Source organism: Bactrocera tryoni, chromosome 5 (assembly GCF_016617805.1).
Source record: "Bactrocera tryoni isolate S06 chromosome 5, CSIRO_BtryS06_freeze2, whole genome shotgun sequence".
NCBI classification, from domain to species: Eukaryota; Metazoa; Arthropoda; class Insecta; order Diptera; family Tephritidae; genus Bactrocera; species Bactrocera tryoni.
Window position 1 is genome coordinate 59,011,404 of NC_052503.1, and position 22,551 is coordinate 59,033,954.

Consider the following 22,551-nt stretch of genomic DNA (forward strand, 5'->3'; position numbering starts at 1 on the left):
TTCATTGTGTCCCCGTTTTTGTAGCTTTATTTGGCATTGTTCGAAACGGAAAAGAGTTTTGTTGAATGAATGACATTGTAGATTTTTGAAAGCAATACGAGTACCCTGTACAAACGGAGTTTTCAATCTATATTTTGACCACAGTCCACCGCAGCAAAATATCATTAAAATATACCAACGAACTACTTTAGAGTACATTTTTATTACGACTGACAGATTAAAAGGCCCTTTAGATCTTGTTTATATTAAACATTTAATTGTTTTGAGATCAAATTATTCGATAAATACGCCATTACTGTTTTCGGTATTTCATTTAATGTCCAATTATTTAATGAGTATGCATGAATGAATTATTAAAGTTGAAAAGTTTAGACAATATCCGAAATTAGTTAAAGCAACATGCTACATGCTACTAAAAATTGCATGTAAGAGGAAGCATTTCGCAATTTCTTCCAAATGACGGGTGATCCAAGCAGAGGTCCTTTTTTCAATACCTATTTTTTGACAAATAACGCGTGAGTCATGTCAAGCTGTTCTGCTATTTTTCTTCAGTATTGTTTAGCATTTCATTTTACTCGTAGAAAGACTTACGCCTGAAAATCGTTTAACTTTACTACGAAAATTCACGTTCTGTAAAGAAGGTGTTTCACTCGCTTCGCTTAACTTATGGTACTGAGCGTACTATTCGCAACACCACCAATCGCAGCAGCCGTAGCTGAGAGTGTACACGAAGACGGTGGAGAGTCGATTCGGCGCCGTTGGCAGGAAATCGGTCTGACGTATGGAACGACTTGACGCATTTTCGTCAATATCTTAAATTGAAATCGTACAAAATATAGCTTGTGCAAGAACCGAAGCCGTTTGACCTTCTTAAGTGACATCGCTTCGCTCTATGGGCTCTTGAAAAATTCCAAGAAGATCCGACGTTTTCGAGCCCAATTTTGTTCAGTAAGAGGCCCATTTATGTAATTTATGGGCCTCATAGGGTATGTAAACGAGCAAAATTGCATTTGGTGTGGTATAACTTCAATGGCAAATAACCATTAAAATGTTTAATGGAGTCAACATAAATTATATGTGGGTATTCGATGAGGGATTTCAAAGTGCTTGTACTATTCTAAACCAAGTTAATCTGTATTTCATAATTCCCTATAGGAGATTTTTTCGTTTGGCGAAAAGATGCTCATGATAGATTGAAATAGAGAAATTCTAATTAATTTAAGAAATCATTTATTTATGACATTTTCCGTCGATAAAATATAGTTTTTTGGAGCCAAAACAAATCCGAGTTTTAGTATTTTTTTTGATTACACGTCTAACCATAAATATATAATGCATCCATCTAGCGGAGTAAATTTTACAAATACATTTGTCCTTCTCCTGCCTACATATGTAACTGGTTTTTCAATAGGAACGCCACAAAAGGAGAGCGATAGGGACAGCAAACGACGCCATATTTTTTTCCGCTCTTTTGACATTTCACTTCAGTAAGGGTTGCCATTCTATCATGGAAAGATATACGATCCAACAAGAAGTCGAAATTATTAAAATTTACTATCAAAATTCGGAGCCTCAACTTACAGAGCGCTACTGTCAGATCAACAATTGAATGTCTCGTGGAAAAATATGAATCCACAGGCACAGCACATCAGAGTCGTATTATGTTCGTGAATTGAGCTAAGCAACAATTGAAAATGATCCGGATTTTCATCGAAAAATCATCTTCAGCGATGAGGCTCGAGCTCTATGGCTACGTCAATAAGAAAAATATGCCTTATTGTTCAGGCAGCAATCCACATGTACTCCATGACATCATTGCATCCCGAAAAATTTACGGTTTGGTGCGGTTTCTGGGCCGACGGCGTCATTGGGCTGTACTTCTTCCGCGATAATCAAGATCGGCACTTTCCTGTAAATGGGAATCGCTACCGTTCAATGATAACCGCATATTTTTTACCCGAATTGGATGATATGGACTTAATCAATATGTGGTTCCAAGAGGACGACACGAAAAGCCACACAGCGAATGTCACAATCGATTTATTGAAACCCAAGTTTGGTTAACGGGTTATCTCACGAAATGGCCCAGTCAATTGGCCGCCTCGGTCGTGCGATTTGACCCCGTTAGACTATTTCCTGTTGGGCTACGTCAAGTCTATGGTCTATGCCAACAAACCAGCGACGATTGATGAACTTAGTACGAATATCGAACGTGAAATTACAACAGTATCGGCCGATTTATGCTTGAAAACCATCGAAAATTGGGTTCAGCGTCTTGTAGCGCTCTTATTGAAAAGCCGGTATATCTCCAATATTAGCCAAATATAAATATCAACACGATATTCAAAGGCAAAATGTTCTGAAAGATGAAATTTCGAGAATGATAAAACAAAAATTAAAATCTATATGTCCAACAACGTGGAATCACGAAGCAGTAGCAGCCTATACGAAATATATATACTTACATATGTATATAACTTCCTATCATTGAATCATTGGAGATTATAAAAACGTGTAAAGATATGACACTGCACAAAAGGTTTATCCACTATTGACATCAATATAGATTTTCAAATTTTCAAAATTGCCTACCACATAATGGAATAAATCAATTTTATCGTTTTCCTCTGAGTCGGGAATTGCAGACTAAGAATCAAGCTCTAAGACTCCACAATTTGCGCCAACTACCCTGGGATAAGCCTCCTCAACATCGCATATAAATCTTGGAAAATACCCGTGAAAAGATGACCTACACACACCACCTCTTCGTCATTTTAAAACTGCTTTTGACGGCTCGAAAAGGAACTGCCTTTAAGCCGCTATGTCTAAACTGACATTGAGCAATACTAAAAGCTCCGTCAGGATCGGGAAGGAGCACTTCGAGCCGTTCGATACTAGACGAGTTTTCAGACAAGGCGACGCCCTATCGTGCGACTTCTTCCATCTATCAAGAAGGCAGAGTCTTTTGTAAGAGTGTACAGCTGCTGGCGTACGTAGATGATATTGATATCATTTGCCTCAACTACTATTAACAATCATAACTTTGAAGTCGTAGATAATTTCGTCTATCTGGGAACCAGAATTAACACCAACAACAGTGTTAGTGTCGAGATCCAACGAAGAATAACTCTTGGACTGAGTAGGCAATTGAGAAACAAACCAAACGACGAACAGACCAAACTCTATAAGTCACTCATGGTTTCCCTCCTGCTATATGAGCAGAGGCATAGACGACGACAACATCTGATGATGCGACGTTACGGGTTTTCGAGAGAAAGGTTGTACGGAAGATTTATGGTCCTTTGCGCATTATCAATGGCAAATAACGCATTCGATGAACATATTCGATTAACTGAAAGTGCATATTAAATTTCTCCGTCGCAACCGTACCAGCAAAAAACCGAATAATTCCAAACACATAACATAAAATACTTGAAATTGTGATGGCTAACAGTAAAGTGAAATTGAAAAGGTTATATCCTTGTATGCAATATAAAATTTATTTATCAAATGCAATGAGAACGACTTTCTGCGTTGATTATGTGAATTGATTACAATGAGGTATGGATCCATTATTATATACATACTAGTTGACCCCGCAGCCGTTGTCCTGCGTGAAATTATGTGTTTTGAAATGAAAAAAAGTTGAAATTATATCGTGTCGAAAATGATTTATTTTCGATTTTTCTACCTTTTGTTTAATGTAGCGCAGCTTAATAAACATAATTTTTTGATTTCTGTTTTGGTGCGTAAATGTACAGAGAAGATGGGTTTCCAACTCGTCAACACGCCACATACATATATCTGGCCTTGTGAAAGACACAGTATTTCCTGATTTCCTTGTGTCCTGTTGATTGTTAACGCAAAGACAACTTTCCCTGGAAATTGAATACGTTTGAACTGAAATGGCCGTCCCTTATATTCGATAACTGCGTCATAATTAGCCGGGTTCCATTACACAGTTTCGGCGCATGAAGATTGTGAAGCATAATAATGACACATCCAACTTTAAGACGCAAATAATGCTGGAGCATACCAAGCCTCTCCAAAGAATTTGCAAATTCCACTGGATAATTTGCGGTTTCGTCTTCCTTGTCAAAACGATCGATCGATTTATATGAGCGCAAACTTCCCGGAATTTAACTTTGAATCTTCCAGTTTAAGTCATTAACATCGGTATTTTTGGCAGCTAAAATTGCGCGTGCACTCAAGCAATTGGAGTTACGTTAATTTGACCAATGTTCGGATAAATATTCGTAATGAGTTGATCTCCGTTGAAGTGAATTGACAAAAGGGAGGTGAAATTATCAAACCACTGAAAGTATCAACCGAAATTTGCCAATTCTTAGCGAATGCAATGTAAAATGTCATCGGCAATGTAATTTTTTCGTATCCCATAATTAACGCGAATTTGAAGGCTGATATGTCGAAATGATCTTCGCGAAAAGTATGCGAACTTCAGTGGCATGCGAAGTAATTATCACATTGTCCTTCGTCTGTTTTTAGTGATTATCATGTTCCAGCAAATGCAACTGCTGGCATGTTTCTCAAAAAGTTGCACACACTGTACCATTCACAAGACGCAATGACTTAAATTAAGTTGAACCGCGAGACGCACAACAGTCGGAAAACTTTCATGAATTGCAAAAGTAAATATCCTACAAAGCGCTTTATTGCAGTTCTCATATCGACCCATTTGATACTGCTGATCTCATATCGTTCAAGGCTAATAACCGCCTTGTTGCTTTCTTTGGTGACGTACTTGCAAACGTATTTGATAGATTTCACCAATCTACAATATTCAACATTGACATGAGTTTTGACTGTGAGTTAGACGAAAGTGGAGAATGTGATACGATCCATGTGTTGTCAACTTCGATGAGTTGTTAACCTCGATATTCACGCCTCTAAAAGCTAAATGTTCTGCCATTGTCGCCTGGTGAGCGACGCCGATAGAGTGAATATCCATCATTTCCCATTTCCGTTTCCGAAAGAAAAGCACATGAGTAGTGTGTCGTGCATTTATTGTCAGACATATAAACCAAAGTGGGATTGTAAGGTTCGCAAGGTCCTTGAACAATATTGGTTCACACCACTTCGTATAATTCTGGATCTATCTCTGAATCAGGAATTTCCGCTGAAATGATTTCATCAATTTGATCTGGTGTAATCACCATCCGCACCCAAAGAAGAATTTGTGCGTGCGGCAAACCTCATTTTTGCTACTCAACAGAATACATTAAGCATCTAACAGCACCATATATACCATAGGTTGCTTCAAGATAAAGACCATCAAACATCGCAGCTATTGTTTAAAAAGTCGTCCTGTGATATCGTTACGATCGCTAGCTGATTGACGGCTATCCATTAATCCGCACGTATGTCATCGCATTTTGGGAGTACTTCTTGCCTTTCCTTGGGCTGCCATACGTTGATGCCAAAAAGAACGCCGACCTATGCAATATGCAATTGATCGCATTGTGTGAAACACACATAAAGTTTTCACTGAATAATTTTCAATAATTTTTCCTTTGGATAGCCGGAATAAAAAAGCAAGCGACCGCAATTGAACGATTCAAATAATTTACGAATCAAAATATTAAAAAGCAAAACAAACAAAAATTGAACAAATGTGTATGGAAAATGTTACTCTTTTTTTCCGACTTCTCCTCATGAAAAGTATAAGGTATTTTGTTTCTAAACTTTTCCCAATCCACAACAAACAACCCTAAAAACTTCATCAAGATTGGTTCAACCATTCTCTTAGTGTTACTAACAAACAAACATTAATTTTTATATAACGTTTGAATGGGGAAAAGAAAAGGGCTGTTTCTGGGGGTTTTCCGGAAATTATTCTAATTTTTCTCGCCGTAAAAACCATCTTTGAACTTCAGCGAACATTTAAGAAAAAGAACTGGCCAATTGGTCCGGGCGTTATTGAGTTATGAGCGTACATACATATGTACATTTTGACGATTCATTTTTATTTACATACATACATATATAGATTTCAGACCAATTGTAAGTCCGTTGAATGGTTGTAGCTCGGTGAAAGGAGTTAAAAGCGCCCAAAACACAACAGAGTATCTTGAACATGATAAAACAATCAATAAACAGTATTAAGCAACATCGGAAGTTTAAATTTGACATCATCACAACAAAGTTAATCCAAATTGTTACCAAAAGCATTTTAGCTCGTTTAGTACACTTGGGTAGATACTTAACGTATTTATAGGAAAATTATAAATTTTTTGCACTGCCATTTGCATGCAGCAATACCTAATTGTGTATAAATATTTGACTCATCACTTTTCCGCTTAAGTTTGTTACCATCGTAAGTGCCATCACATCAACCATATCAACAGCTCTCTCGTGCTGCATTATCAAAACTATTATCAGGAATAATGGGATGCCCAACTTATTATATATTATACTAGCTGTTACCTTGTGCGTTTCGCTACACCTAAATCGATTAAAACTCTTAAGGGTTTTTATTTTGTGTTTTATTTATTGTTGTAAAACTGTTACTTATTTATAAAACATTTATAAAACATATTGGTTATACAACATTTTTGGTTTTTCCACCTGGCGCGTAAATGAATAAGCACCTTGGTGTTGTCACTCTCGAGCATGCGACGAACAATTGGCCGTGGGAGAAGCACGGTTCTTCCAAATTGACGCCGCACACTTGAAACGTTTGCCCTTGCTATTTGTTGATGGTCATCGCAAAGGCAAGACATACTGGGAACTGCAAGAGCTTAAATTCAAACGGCATGTCCGTTGGAATCATGGGAATGCGTGGTAAGCTGCGGATCGATCATTTTGCAATTGGACTCGCATGTTGATGGTAAGAGTCAGCCTTTGAACATGTCTCCACAAAACTGACGATTTTAAACATACGTTTATTTCGTCGGCAGGAGTTGATCGAGGAATTACTGACAAAGTTTGCCGAAAATCGCCGGATAATAAGATTAATGCTCCGCCAAAAATTTGTTACTTTTGGCGTAAATCTTGCATTGTTCTATTGAATGCTTCTAATGACTTTTTGTTAGCCATTGGGCACTCATCCCATAGAACTATTCCAGCTCCTCGCAAAACTTTTGCCATTGTTGAATTCCTCGATAATTTGCACGTTGGTGTTTCAACGACTTGGATGTTCAACGGTTATTTCAACGCATAATGTGCTGTTCGGCCGCCATCAAGTAGAGTAGCAGCGATGTCTGACGAAGCAATTGCCAGCGCAATTTTCTGCTGTAACCGTATAGTAGCAAGAATCAAAGAGATAAGAAACGTTTTCCCTGTACCACCGGGCGCATCAAGGAAGTAGAATCCACCGGCGTTATTGTCAACCGCTCGTATAATCTTATCATAGGCATTTTTCTGCTGAATATTCAATTTGGTAATGTTAGCTTGTATGAAAGCACGCAATTCATTGCAATCGTATTGTTGTTCACGTTGAAGCTCATGGTCAATGACTGGGCGCAGTAATGCCAAGTTGCGCTAATGCCTTATTCGCAATTGTAAGGCACAGATCTTCAACCAATATCAAAGCAGAATTATACATTTGTATGTATATAGCAAGTCTGCGTCCGATGCTCGATTACGCGCCAAAATTAATAAGTCCTCGGTCATGCAGTCTTTGTACTTATTCCACAGTTATTGCGGATTTGACGGAAGGCATGTAGATGTTATTATGGCGAATAGTACGCGTATTTGTTTTGGATGAGATGTGAGTGATGCGGCATGAAGTGCGGTGTCCCAATGCATATCATCTTCTAACAAATGCAATCGCTGACATGCTTCACGATACGTCGCACACAACTGACCGTCAACAGTTTTCATATCATCAAATGATCTTGGTCCGCGCACGTTGACTAATAGCAGACGCAAATAAAAACATTCGGTGTTGTTCCGATGGATGGTGTAAATGCGTCTTATGGCATCGGTTTTACGGGCATTTGGATAACCGTCAACACGCTCCCCTTGCTTTCGTCGTTGAAGTGTTTTCGATGATGGATTCCAAGTGAAATATTGTGGTATTTCGGAATATAGCAATGTTCTTGCAAATTCATCGTTTTCAGACAACTCGAAAAAGGTAGTTAGTGTTGTCCCCGGTGGTCGTGCTAGAGTATGCATATTTGAAGTACATAAATAAAAATGGAAAAATTAACCTAAAACTACATCTTAAACTATGTATTTTACCCACACACGCATATGCAATAAGACCCACCAACAGTGTATTTGCGAACCGCATGGAAACACTTACGAAACAATAACAATACTAACTTGCTTTGTGTGTGTTGCACGGTCAGCAGAAAACACAAAATCGGTTCGAAGAAATGTAGCAAATCGATGGAATTAATCTGGAAAAAAACACACAATGTTGAAACACTCTTTTTTACACACACTGCGCATTTTCAAGCGACAATCGAACGGCATGGCATCACATATGAAACAACAACAATACTCACTTGCTTTGTGTTGTACGCAGAATGTAAATCACGTTGAAATCTGAGAAACATACACACAATGTTGAAACATTTTTTTTGATACACTGAGTGCATTCGGAACACTTACGTTCTGTATGTCTTGTTAGCTTGACAGTCATCCATAGAAAGAACGAATGACAGGCGAAAACGATCAACATGCGATGTCAATGTTTTTTATTAATTGTAAACATCCGCCAGTTGTTTCGTTTTTCGCTTTTTTTTTTTGCACAACGTGCAATGATACACACATTAAATTTCTTATGTGAACCCTCCAAACAGACCCCAATCACCCCTGAAAATTTCATTGAAATCGGGCAAGCTGTCTAGGAGGAGTATGCGAACAGGAAGTTTTGCCACTTAATTTTATATATATAGATTAGTGTGAGAGCGCCTCAATATAAGCGTTTTTTATAACATTTTCCATTGTGGCCAGATCGAACGAAATAAGAATTTTTGGGCATTTAAATTAAAATGCCCAATTGCACTTTCCACACCACCCAGGAGGTATGCAAAACGGAGCGTTACCGAAGTTAGTTTTGGGTGCTCGGTTCCCCTTTAGGCCTATATCACCCATTAAAAATTTATTTACATACGATTACAATTCATTATATAACGAAAAAACAAAACGATAAATGTATACATATAACGATAAAAACAAAACAATAACAATTCATGTAAAAAATATATAAAAATATCACAGCATAATAACAAATTATTTACATATATACAAATGCCTACATTGAAATCCCAAATTCTAATTTTTGTTAAAAAAAATTGCTTTATAATTTTAGAGCCTCTTTATTCTACCTGTTTAAAAATTTTTTACTTTTTTATATTCTATCGTAAGTTGCAGTTCGCATATTGTAACCACTAAAAAATAAAAAAAAAATTGAAACCTATAGTTCACACCTACTACACACAAAATTTTATTTTTAAAATTAGGGACAGAAAGGTCTTTATTTAAAAATTTAGTTAAGAAATATATTCTAATTCTAATAAAAAGGGCTATAACTATTTTTGGGTCACAATTATCACAACACAAAAAGGGCCTAAAATCTTTAATTTTATTAAAAAGAATATCTCCTATTCCTATTTTATGACAATTACTGTCGAATTCTTCTAAAAATCTGGTTTCCAAAATGCTATAAAATCCTCAGGCGGCTTCACTAAATTGCATTTGTCTATTTGATTTTGATGCATGAAGATGAATTCGTCCGAAGGAATTTCATCTCCTAAATATGGTAAAGGCAGGGAACATGTGTGCAGTTTGAAAAATTTTAAATAAAAATAGCCGCAAAAGTAGCTAAACGCATTTTCTTTCAAAAAATTAATTTCTAAACTACTATCTAATGTTATTGATCTAACGAGGGAGTGTTCAGGCCGTGGTAGACCTTGAAAATCCTGCCAAGAAAGGTCATTCAATAGTGAATCATTACACACATTACGTAGAACATTATTACTATGTATGTTCCGAAATTACTGTGGCATCAGGTTCTAAAAGCAGCTCACAGTTTCCTTTTGTTACGACGTTTACGTAACGTAAGCCCCACGATTTCCTAAACAAACTAGAAAACATATAGGGAGTTACTCTAGTACCTCCTCTGCTTCGAATCTGCCCAAAAAAATGTTCTAAACTGTCCTGACATAGTCGTCTCGTCTTTAAGTACGGAAAACCTGAGTGTGATAAAAATCGCCACAATCGTCTTAAACTGTTAATATTTAACACCCACCCCTTTATAAAAAAAATTGGTTGTGTTGCTTTCTAAATCGTCTACGACCCGAATAGTTTTTAGAATTTTTTCTGCCTCATTTAAAAAATCTAACTGTTCAGGGGAACCTACAAACACTTTTTTAGTGGGTACAACAGCCTCAACGAAACTGCTATTTAAAATATCAAATGATTTATTTAAAAACGAAACGAGTTCCGCGGTATTAATAAAGCTGCTACTATTCGAGCTTAAGACTCCCGAGCTATATAGGGACAACATACCAGAAGCGACCGTATTACGCAATACTTGAGACGCGAATTTAACTTTCATTTTTTGGAAGGTATTTGGATAAATATGAGCATCGGTTAATTTATGCGCACACCGATAACTCGACTTAGAGTCGGTTTCATAAAAATGAACAATATCGGACCAACTTACCCGACAATTTTTAAAGAAAACCGTATTTTTTAAATTTTGTAAACAGTTATGACTACTTTTTATCAAATGGGGGCTATCGTAAAAAAATACACTTCCTTGCCATTAACATTAAAAAAAGGCCGTGACGCTGAAACACCTAACAAATTAGTGAAATTCTGAAAATTGGTGCCCTGGTCGCAAACAAAATGGCAAGGAATTAGTCCTATATTTTGCAGTTGGGTAATGGCTTCAAGAATGTATTTTACATATTTATGTATAGCTCTGTGAAACATTACTATGAAATCCATTTGAGAATTGAATTGCTCGCGATTAACCGAGTTCAAGGAGTGGAAAGCCGCTAAGTTGTAAAAGATCATAAGTCTTCAGCAGCGGCTATTAAGCAAGTATAACGTTGAGGTGATCTTTAAATGACGACGTTGCTAGAATGCGATCGATTTAAAAATGAGAAAAGTGCCGTCCATCCACCGTATTTTTTTTGAAGGGAAAAATCCTATTACTAAAATTATATCAAATTATAGAAATATCGCTATAATTTTCGAAACGCCCTCTAAAGATTCTAGATGTCTAATTTGAGACTAACTTTTGTCGGCAAAAATATCGAAAGCAGATAAGACCTATACGAAGGCTAGATCCAGTGCGACTTCACTCGCTAACCTTAAATATGGATAGAGCTCTAGAGCATAAAGAATACGCCCTAGGAGCCTTAACATAAGAAGAATTGATGAAGTATCAAAATTTGATATAAAGCCTGTTTTAATCTTAAAAAGTATCGACGTCCTATATTATGAATACTTCAGCTGGAATTAAACTGAACCTCAATCTGGTATTATTTACATACAAAGACGAGTAGACCCTGGGTCAGCTCCAAACGTTGATAGATTCAATACTTTAAGGAAAAATGTTGTGTAACCATAACTTTTCCAGGTGATGGTTGCGTCTATAACGCTTTGGATTCGGTCCGAACACTAAACTTTACCCAAAACTTTCCTTTGTTATCTTTGGTGACTGCCGTCTCGAAAATTTTGTGTGTTTTTGATCTATAGAACATTTTACCTCCTTTAAAGTCACATTTTGGTACAGCATTGAGTATTTTGATGGTTCCAGCAGCGACTGTTGATGGATATTATTAATGATATTTATCAGACGAAGTAATTATATTTCACTTTATTCACAGTTATTTAATAATAATTATTATAAACAAGAAAAAACGTTAACTTCGGCTGCACCGAAGCTAATACACCCTTCACAGGTGCATTTCGTTTAATAACTATTCGTTCAGTTTGTATGCAAGCTATTTATATGCTATAGTAATCCGATCTGAAAAAGTTTTTCGAAGATTATGTTATTAACTTAAGGGGGTATTCTGGTCTAGAAGCATGAATTTCAGATAATTTTTAAAGTGTCGTAAAAAAAGGCAATTAATATTTTTACTATCCATTTTTTTATTAGTTATTTGTTAATTTTAGAAGAGTACAGAAAAAAATTAAAAACTAAAAAAAGTAAAAAATTTCAAAAATTATGAGCTGACGAAGTGGGAGGTCTCTAAAAATTTCCACATGACCATACCCATTATTTCAACCCTCCTAGTTATCTGAAACCAAAAAAAAAGATTGTTAATCTAGAATAATGTCGCAATGGCCGGAAGTACGGAAAAGTGGGAAACAATTTTTTTCAAAAAATGGCCACTGCGTGAAAAAAAAAGTTTTTTTGTATCACTTTTTCTGACTATTTCGATTTTTTTTTAAATAATAATACAAAAAATTTGGGGATGGGGCTAGTTCCAACCATAGACAAGCCTATAAAGAAGACTCTGTAAAAATTTCAAGTAAATCGGTCCAGTAGAACCTGAGAAATCGTGGGTATTGTTCCGAAAAAGTCAGTTTTGAGAAAAACGAGTTTAAAGTTTCGCGTAAAGTCTTTTGTTCGATTAGTTCCGGCCGAACCAGTTTGGATGCCGGGTCAGAAAAATGCCTATATCTCCGAAAATAATTTGAATTTTGAAAAATCCTCTTGTACAAATATTCTTGTATAGTTAAACTTTGAAAATATAAAAAAAAAATCGATTTTTTTAAATTTCTACACCAGAACACCCCCTTAAGCAGTAATCCATGTAAAATTTCATGAAGATACCTCGTCAAGTGTGAAAATTTTCCATTCAAGAACTTGATTTCGCTCGTTCAGTTTGTATGGCAGCTATATGTTATAGTGGTCCGATATCGGCAGTTCCGACAAATGAGCAGCTTCTTCAAGAGAAAATGAGGCTTACAATATTTCAAACGATATCTTAAAAACTGAGGGACTAGTTCAAATATATACAGACAGACGGACGGACAGACGGACATGGCTAAATCGACTCAGCTCAACATACTGATCATTTATATATTTACTTTATAGGGTCTCCGACGCTTCCTTCTGGGTGATACAAACTTAATATACCCCGTTCAGGGTATAAAAAGAAAAAACAAAAAATCCCACAGTCCTTTAGATCTCGTCAATACTGTACTGGGTTTTCCACATATTTTATTGCTCATGGAGTCAGTTTTTGTTTTCAATATTCGTGATTTTATCTGAAGCTGCTTTATCAAGCATAAGTGTTGTTTCAGTCAAACAAAAATGCGTTGCTCGTCGATGTGGTTAATATTTGCTTTAAAGTTTAGCTTTAATTTGCGTTCTGTTCATCCTGTGTCAATGATCAAATTTACGAATATTAAGTGCGTAGCGCTGGATAAACCATTTGCCGATTTCGCCTACTGTAAGCTCAAAGCATTGTCTCGCGAGGACGTCGCTCTTTCGTTGCGCGTCAAGCTGTTTGAAGTACCAGTGAACAATGTTAGCGTAAGTTTAGGTACTCGCAATAATTAAAAATGATGTTAATTTGTACATTAGTCATTTGTATTTCAGCTAAAAGTAGAATTTTTTAAGAAATACAACGGTTATCGTCCCTTCTTGTTCAATAAAACATTAAATTTTTGTGAATTTCTCCGCAACAAAAAACGTGTCGCCCTCTTGGATATAATATTCAAATTTTTAGAACTTTATTCAAATATCAACCACACTTGTCCTTATAACGTAAGTATAACATTTCATTCAAAATACAATATATGGGGCGTTCAATATATGCAAGTCAATGAGACAATGAAGGAGCTTTTTCGGCAAGTTACTGTTTTTTTCTAAGCAGACCTTTCACATTATTTGCAATTTCATTGGTTGACAAAAAAGTATATGAACCACCCTTTTTACTTATGATCAAATAATTTTAAGGCTTATTGTAATTTCAGAATGATATCATCGTTGACCGTCTTATTCTTAGGCCAAGCTATTTTACTATGTTGCCAGCACCAGCGGGGGAGTATCGCATAAAGATAACTGTTGGTGCTTATAATGATTGGAAAGCTATTGTTAATGTATTTCTACAAATTTGGGAATAACTAAATATCCATTTATTATGTTTTATATAACAATATTGTTTTATTATTTGTTTCCAATATTTTCCAGACTCAATGATCCTAATTTTAAAGGGTTCGCAAACTGTTGTACATATTTATAGCGTGATAGGACATGATGTATTTGGGCAGATTGACACTTATATCGCTTTTTTTTGGGTAAAAAGCGTGACAGGGAGGACAGGGAGAATACTGTATCCTGTTTTCATGCAAGAGTTTATCATATTTTGTTATCTAGGCACCGAATTTAACATCCAGAAAATTGGCGCAAAACATTTCCCAACTTAGAAATTTTTAATTTACATAACAACCCTATGAAACCTTTTACCATTCTCATCTGATATGGGTGGAAGATTTCCAGCAAAGAAAAAGTCCGTTAAAAGGTCAAATAGCTGTGAAGCTCTGAAAATTCCATCTTTCAATTTGCAATATATTAACAGTCTGCTCCTGCTTGCACAAAAGCTTTCATGAGGCCCAACTTTCTTTGAAGTGATAGCAGAAAAATTTTATCGCTTAGCATTACTGCGTAATTTACACCGTGGCAACCAAACGGAGCATTGACATCAATACCTGAAAGCCCATGCAGACGGCATACGCTCAGGTTCGGAATATACCCATAAGTGGCCTAATCCGCATCTTACAATTGACAAGAGGTGTACATGTGATAACCACGTGCAAATCAAGAGAACACAGCTCATGCTATGGTTTGTGTAGCTGTACTTTGGTTACATCTCTTTATGTGAGAAACGACGTACTCCATCGAGACCTTAAGTTGCCCACTGTAAAGGAAGAGTAAAAATATTCTTGCCATTAAACTTCCCTTTCGATCCAATTGATCTCTCGAGGACATATTTTCAAGCCATTTTACAAATATATTTTATAACCCTCATCGAGACCCTCGGTTCTGGCCAGGCATATTTTGTTTTTAAATGTTATTTAAATATATTTAGAGTGTAGCAAACGACTTGCGCTTCCAGGTAGCTTCCTAGAATTTTATTGTCTATAGGATTCAGAAAAAAAATTCAAGGATATCGTATCGAAAAGGACGAAAAAAGGATATTATAATATTACACCTAAGTGCACCAATGGTGCTTTGCTAGACCCCATATATTTTGTATGAAAATATATGAACTTTGGTATTTTTCTATCACTTCGCACGGTTGATTTATCTGTTTTCATGTTCGTTACATGTCCAAATTGGCTTGTATGTTTATCTAGGTCAAATACTTTAGCCGCTAGAGCGTCTTAAAAGGTTAAGAAAAAATGTAATTTTTCTCAAAATGTAAATAAAATGTCAAAACCAAATCGAGAGGAAAGAAATTTCAAAAATGTATCTACATATATTGTACATATATGAGCGTAAATACAACACGTATTTCTATACAAATGTATGTAAACTAGCCTAGGCCTAGCCAAGCACCATTGGTCTCGACTAAGTGTATCAGACCGTTGGTCTTGACCAGGGATAAATATAAACATGACTCAAACACTGAACCATCGTTATAATTTGAATTTTTATACTCTTGCAACCAGTTGCTACAGAGTACTATTGTTTTGTTCACCTAGTTGTTGTATGCATCACCTAAAACTAATCGAGATAGATATAGGGTTATATACAAGGAGCGTTCCAAAGTAAACAGGACTTCTTGAATCAAGCGTCTCCTGGTGGCGCCATCTATATGTCGACTGGTGCGTTAGAATCTGCTATCTTTATCGATTGTCCAGTGAGAATTTCATGAAGTTATTGCGTTTTAAGTGTCAGTATGTTTGTGTTATCGGTGTGAAAATCAGCTTCGAACAAAGAGCCAACATAAAATTTTGTTTTAAAATTGGTAAAACTTTTACCGAAACGTTTCAATTGATGAAACAAGTTTATGGCGATGATTGCCTATACCGTAACAAAGTGGTCGAAATCCAATCAAAATCCGTGATCACCGGAACTTCCATCGAAACTGTGCGTGAATTCATCAAAAAAATCATCTTTGAAATTCATGGAAATGGAATTGAACATCTCCAAAACATCGATTTATCGCATTTTCGCCGAGCATTTGGGCTTACGAAAGTTGTGTGTACAGTTTGTTCCGCACAAATTGACTGACGACCAAAAATTGCTCAGAATCCAACATTCGAAGGACGATTATTTGACCAAATATCACATTTCAACCATTAACTACTCCCCGTATTCACCTGACATGGCACCGTGCGACTTCTTCCTTTTCGGAAAAATGCATTTGCCCATGAAAGGAAAGCGTTATGCAGACGTGACGCAGAGGCCATTCAAAAGGCTTGCACCGGCATACTGGCGGGCATACCGGCCAACGAGCTGAAACACTCATTCGACATGCTTTTGGACCTTGCAAAAAGCTGTATTGAAGCAGAAGGAGACTATTTTGAATAAAGGAAATTTATTTTGCCGAAAAAACCATTTGTTCTGTTTTTTTAAGTTCTGTTTACTTTGGAACGCACCTTGTATTGCGTGGTTCAAATTTCTCCACTAGACGCTCAATTGTTGATCTGAAACGTCAATTATGACGACCATAAAATGGACGTAGCGCTCTTAAAGTTGAGGCCACTGACTCCGAAATCCGAATTAAATTTTAATTTTCGACTTGTTATTAGATCGTATATCTTTCCACGATGAAATACTAAACTGAAGAGAAATGTGAAAAGAACGGGAAAAATATGGCGTTGTTTGCTGTCCCTACCGGGGCCTACTTTTGAAAACCTGTTACTTCACACTAAATTCATTAACAGTTAGAGTTTTTTTTTTAAAGAAATCATATTACTCTTATTGGAAAACCATGTATAAATAAAAGTATGTTTATTTAAGTTCTTAAGTAAAATACAACAATAACTGAACAAGTATCACTAGTAAAGTGAATCATTTGGTTACTTACCATATTTTGTGCTGCCTTAGAAAACTTCACTTAACTTAATTTTATTAAACTTCTGATAAAAAATATATATGCAGGAAATAATTTCAAAGTTAAATGCTTTATTAGCTTTGGCTTTATGTGATTTAAAATAATTTAATTGCAAAAACCAGAGTGCATGAGTTGATTTTATGAGGGAATGTACTTAATACAAATTTAAATATTTTTTATACTCTTGCAACCAGTTGCTGAAGGGAATTATAGTTTTGTTACCTAACGTTTAAACGTATCACTTTAAACTAAGCAAGATAGATACATATATGGTTATGTACATACATATGTACATATATAAATTATCAGCATGACAAGAAAAGTTGAAATCTGGTTGACTGTCTGTCTACTCGTCCGTCCATGCAAGCTGTAAATTGAGCAAAAATTTAGATATCTTGATGAAACTTGGTATGTAGGTTTCTTAGAAGAAAAAAATCGAGTTCGAAAATGGGCGAAGTCGGACCACCATAAATCGCCATTAAATGAAAACCTATCACAATTAAGATATAAAGCTGCAATTTGGTACAGAGGATCGCAGTAGTAAGGGACACCTGTGAAAAATTTTTTTTGAAAAAGTGGGCTCGGCCACTTAAGCTACAACAACCAAATTTTATAAGAACTTCTACCGACAGTGTGAAAATGGATGAAATCGGAGGAAAATACTGCACACTCCTCTTATAACGGTACTGTTAAAAACTACTAAAATCGCGATAAAAGAGACAATAAATTTCTAGTGTGAAAATGACACGATGGGCGTGGCACCGCCTAATTTTTGGTGAAATTCCATATCTCTGGACCCGACCAACCGATTTCGACTAATTTTATACGCAGCATTCTTCTCACATTTATACATATGTATGTCAAGTTGTGAAAATGGACGAAACTCCACTTCCAACATAGCACAATTTTAAATTCCACTTGATTCGTTCAGTTTCCAGTACATAAATCAAAAAGCAATTAATTTAACGGGATAAAACTTTTTAGTGTGTGCCACCTTGTGACCAACCATTGTTTAAATCCAATAAAATCTCTTTAAGCCCCTAGGTACCGAACATTTAGACACCGGTACCTATAGTTGGCTTTTGATCGAAAACGGCAGTCATATACATATGTATATATAACTGAAATTAATCTTTTTCTTATAGTGGTATATCTGTATGTCTGAAATGGGTTAAATCGAACCAATCCCTTAGCTCCCATTTACTTAATATAAAGATTTTAAACTTTGGGAAATGAAAACTTGGCCTAGTCCCTATATAACTAATATCAGGATTTTCAAACATCCGGTTGACTTTACTCTGTATGATTGGTTTAACATCTTAAAGTATTTCCCTGGCTTTGATTCTTACATGTTGTAAGAGTATAAAATGTTCGGTTACTCCCAAACTTAGCCCTTCCTTACTTGTATTTTTAATGATAAATACTCATTATATATATGTATGCATATTTAATGATTCAATTAAAAACAAGTAAGGAAGGGCTAAGTTCGAGTGTCACCGCACATTTTATACTCACCCATGATAAAGTGATAATCGAGATTTCATTATCCGTCATTTACATATTTTTTTATTTTGCTGTAAAATTAATTAGATTAGTAGTTCCAGAGACATGGTTTTTGATCCATAAGTGGGCAACGACACGCCCATTTTCAATTTAAAAAAAAGCCTGGGTGCAGCTACCTTCTGCCATTTCTTCCGTAAAATTTAGTGTTTCTGACGTTTTTTGTTAGTCAGTTAACGCACTTTTAGTGATTTTCAACATAATCTTTGTATGGGAGGTGGTCGTGGTTACGTATATTATCCGATTTCTTCCATTTTAGAACTGTATATGGAAATGCCTGAAGGAAACGACTCTATAGAGTTTGGTTGACATAGCTATTGTGGTTTTCGAGATATGTACAAAAAACTTAGTAGGGGGCGGGGCCACGCCCACTTTTCCAAAACATTACGTCCAAATATACCCCTCCCTAATGCGATCCTTTGTGCCAAATTTCACTTTAATATCTTTATTTATGGCTTAGTTATGACACTTTATAGGTTTTCGGTTTTCGCCATTTTGTGGGCGTGGCAGTGGGCCGATTTTGCCCATCTTCGAACTTTACCTTCTATGGAGCCAAGAAATACGTGCACCAAGTTTCATAATGACATCTCAATTTTTACTCAAGTTACAGCTTGCACGGGCGGACGGACAGACAGACAGTTCACCGGATTTCAACTTTTCTCGTCATCCTGATCTGTTATATATACAAGATGCGTTCCAAAGTAAACATGACTTAAAAAAAACAGAACAAATGGTTTGTTTGGCAAAATCAATTTATTTTATTCAAAATAGTGTCCTTCTGCTTCAATACAGCTTTTTGCACGGTCCAAAAGCATGTCGAACGAGTGTTTTAGCTCGTTAGCCGGTATGCCCGCCAGTATGCCGGTGCAAGCCTTTTGAATGGCCTCTACATCTGCATAACGCTTTCTTATCATGGGCAAATGCATTTTTCCGAAAAGGAAGAAGTCGCACGGTGCCATGTCAGGTGAATACGGGGAGTAGTTAATGGTTGAAATGTGATTTTTGGTCAAATAATCGTCCTTTGAATGTTGGATTCTGAGCAATTTTTGGTCGTCAGTCAATTTGTGCGGAACAAACTGTACACACAACTTTCGTAAGCCCAAATGCTCGGCGAAAATGCGATAAATCGATGTTTTGGAGATGTTCAATTCCATTTCCATGAATTTCAAAGATGATTTTTTTGATGAATTCACGCACAGTTTCGGTAAAAGTTTTACCAATTTTAAAACAATTTAATGTTGGCTCTTTGTTCGAAACTCATTTTCACACCGATAACACAAACATACTGACACTTAAAACGCAATAACTTCACTTCCAATCGATGAAATTTCATGAAATTCTCATTTCTCAAGACCGGCGTTACTGTGAATGGGAATCGCTACCGCTCAATGATAATCGAATATATAATTTGTGGATTTTCTTTGTACCAGAATCGACAGCTTTGTTTATTTACCGCGCCACTCAGATGAAAGTGAGTCTCATCGGAGAAGATGATTTGCTTAAAAAAATCGTTATCGTTTTCAAGTTGTTCCAAAGCAAAATCAGCGAATTAACGACGTTTATTGTGATCCAATGGCTTCAGATCTTGAGTAAAACCATAATATGACAAAGCGCACAAAAAAGTTGCAATGGGAGAACAATTATTTTGATAATAAAATTGAATTACTTGTCAACGTTGTTCTTGCGAATATCTTTCCACGATGAAATTGTAAATTTTATCGAATACAACGAAAAACAAGCAAGAAAGACAAAGTTCGTGTGCAACCGAACAATTTATATTCTTGCAGCTTGCAGGAATCAAAGCCAGGGAAATACCTTAAGACGTAAAACGCCAACCAGAGGATCGGAATCTAACCAAATTTATATACTATATGTACATATACATATGTACATACATATACTATATATAACTCATAAACAAACGACAATTTCGGCATAAGATTTGTAAGAAAAGGGAAAATCATTGTACCACATGTACTATATGGGAGTGGGTGTAGTATCGACCCCATTTTATCTATTAACTATTATCATGCCACATATTAAAAACATGTATCCTGGATTTCATTAAGGTACCTCACTTACAACCACCAATCCCATGGAGCAAAGTCTGCCGGATGTTGAAAAATCCTGGTAATAGTTATACGAGGGTTAAGTCAGGCTTTCGCCCAATTGCATCTATTTAAAGAGCAAAGATCTACTGCTATGAGTGAAACATGTTCTATAATTTCTATTGAGAAATATTTCAGATATTGGTCGATATATCCAGCATTAAGGTCACTTTTATATATATTAGATATATGGAGGTTCAGAGAAGTATTGACCCCATTCAACCCTTTTTTCATATCCATATACTATATACCATTATAAGGAAAATATTATCTCTGGATTTCAATTATATATATCACACATTGACCGTTATTTTCGGTCAAAATTCAACTATAGATACTCGGGTCACATATTCGGTAAATAGGGGCTTGAACAGTTTTAGTTGGATTTGAAAAATTTTTAATCATAAGGTGGCATGCTTTAAAGGAATTATTAGTGCAAAATTGTATCCCATTACATTATTTACTTCTGAAAAGTGAAAAAATCAACCGTCATTTAAAATTATGTTATATGGAAAGTAGGCGTCACAACCACGCCCGATTTCACCGCCGTCCGATTTCACCCGTTTTCACACTGGGCTATGAGAGGAATACGATATAGAATATTTGGGCTGAGTAAATTTGGTTGTTGTAACTTTAGCAGTTTAGGAGGTACATACATATGTACATTAAATGTATTAGAGCAGGGATGGGCACATTTCTAGCCCGCAAAGTTAGCAAAGTGCGCACGGGGGCTAGATGAGGGGAATATCAGTTTACGGAGGGAAGGGCATAAAACAGGGATAATGGGATGCCCAACTTATTCCAGCGTGAGAGCGCCTGAAAATAAGCGTTTTTTATAACATTTTCCATTGTGGCCACATCGAACAAAATAAGAATTTTTGGGCATTTAAATTAAAACGCCCAACGTTTATTACGATTGCAAATTATTATATATTGGACTTTTAATATATGGCGAAACCACTTAAATCCTTTTTTATGATTTTATGATATATTAAAACAACTGACTTTCGATCTTTCAATACTTAATAAGATGAATTAAGCCTGTTAGTTGTCAATTAATGAATGTTTTTAATCATTTGTAATAGAAAGTGATTTCTATTATGCATCAAATTACAAAACGTTTCATGAAATATATTTAAATTTCGCATTTTCTTTGATTTTCATTGTTTTAAATTTTTAATAGCGATCTTAAACAGCGGCAACAAATTCCTCCGTTTACATATTTTTTTGGTAAGATTTCAATCTGGGCATCGCTCGTTTCCAATTGCTAAACGTCAAAACCTCCCCAATCCAGTCAACTGTCAAAGTTTAGGTGGTTTTGACGTTTAGCAATTGTTCTCTCACTTCCAGTGAGAGAGGAGTTGGGCATCCCATTATTCCTGGCAGGAATAAAGGGTTGTTAAACTTATTCCAGTGTGAGAGCGCCTCAAAATTAGCGTTTTTTATAACATTTTCCATTATGGCCAGATTGAACAAAATTACAATTTTTGAACATTGAAAGTTGACTGGATTTAGTAGGTTTTGACGTTTTGCAATTGGAATGACTGGAACGAGCCAGATTAAAATTATACCAAAAATATATGTGAGAGGAAACTTTTGCCGCCGTTCAAGATCGCTAATAAAAATTTATACAATGGAAATCAAAGAAAATGCGAAACTTAACCTTAGAACCGTGACATAGCTGTACAACTTAATCTCGTGACTTGAGCACTCAGTGCCCAGTAATGTATTTTGTATGGAAATTTAGACTTTTAAGACGTTTTTTTTATAGAAATGCCAATATTTCGCATGTTTATGTAAATAATTTAATGAAACTTGGGATTATTGCTAGAAACAAATGTATTTTTTTTTTTAAATATGAAAATCGAATAAAGTTTTAA

At 35.9% G+C, this 22,551-nt stretch overlaps 1 protein-coding gene across 1 annotated transcript; it reads left to right on the forward strand.

Moving 5' to 3' along the window:
• Positions 1-13,249: 13,249 nt before the first annotated feature.
• LOC120778869 lies at positions 13,250-14,064 on the forward strand. Its single transcript, XM_040110912.1, has 3 exons — positions 13,250-13,471; positions 13,538-13,705; positions 13,915-14,064. Exons 1-3 carry the CDS (start codon positions 13,250-13,252, stop codon positions 14,062-14,064), a joined length of 540 nt encoding a protein of 179 aa, XP_039966846.1.
• The last annotated feature ends 8,487 nt before the right edge of the window (positions 14,065-22,551 follow it).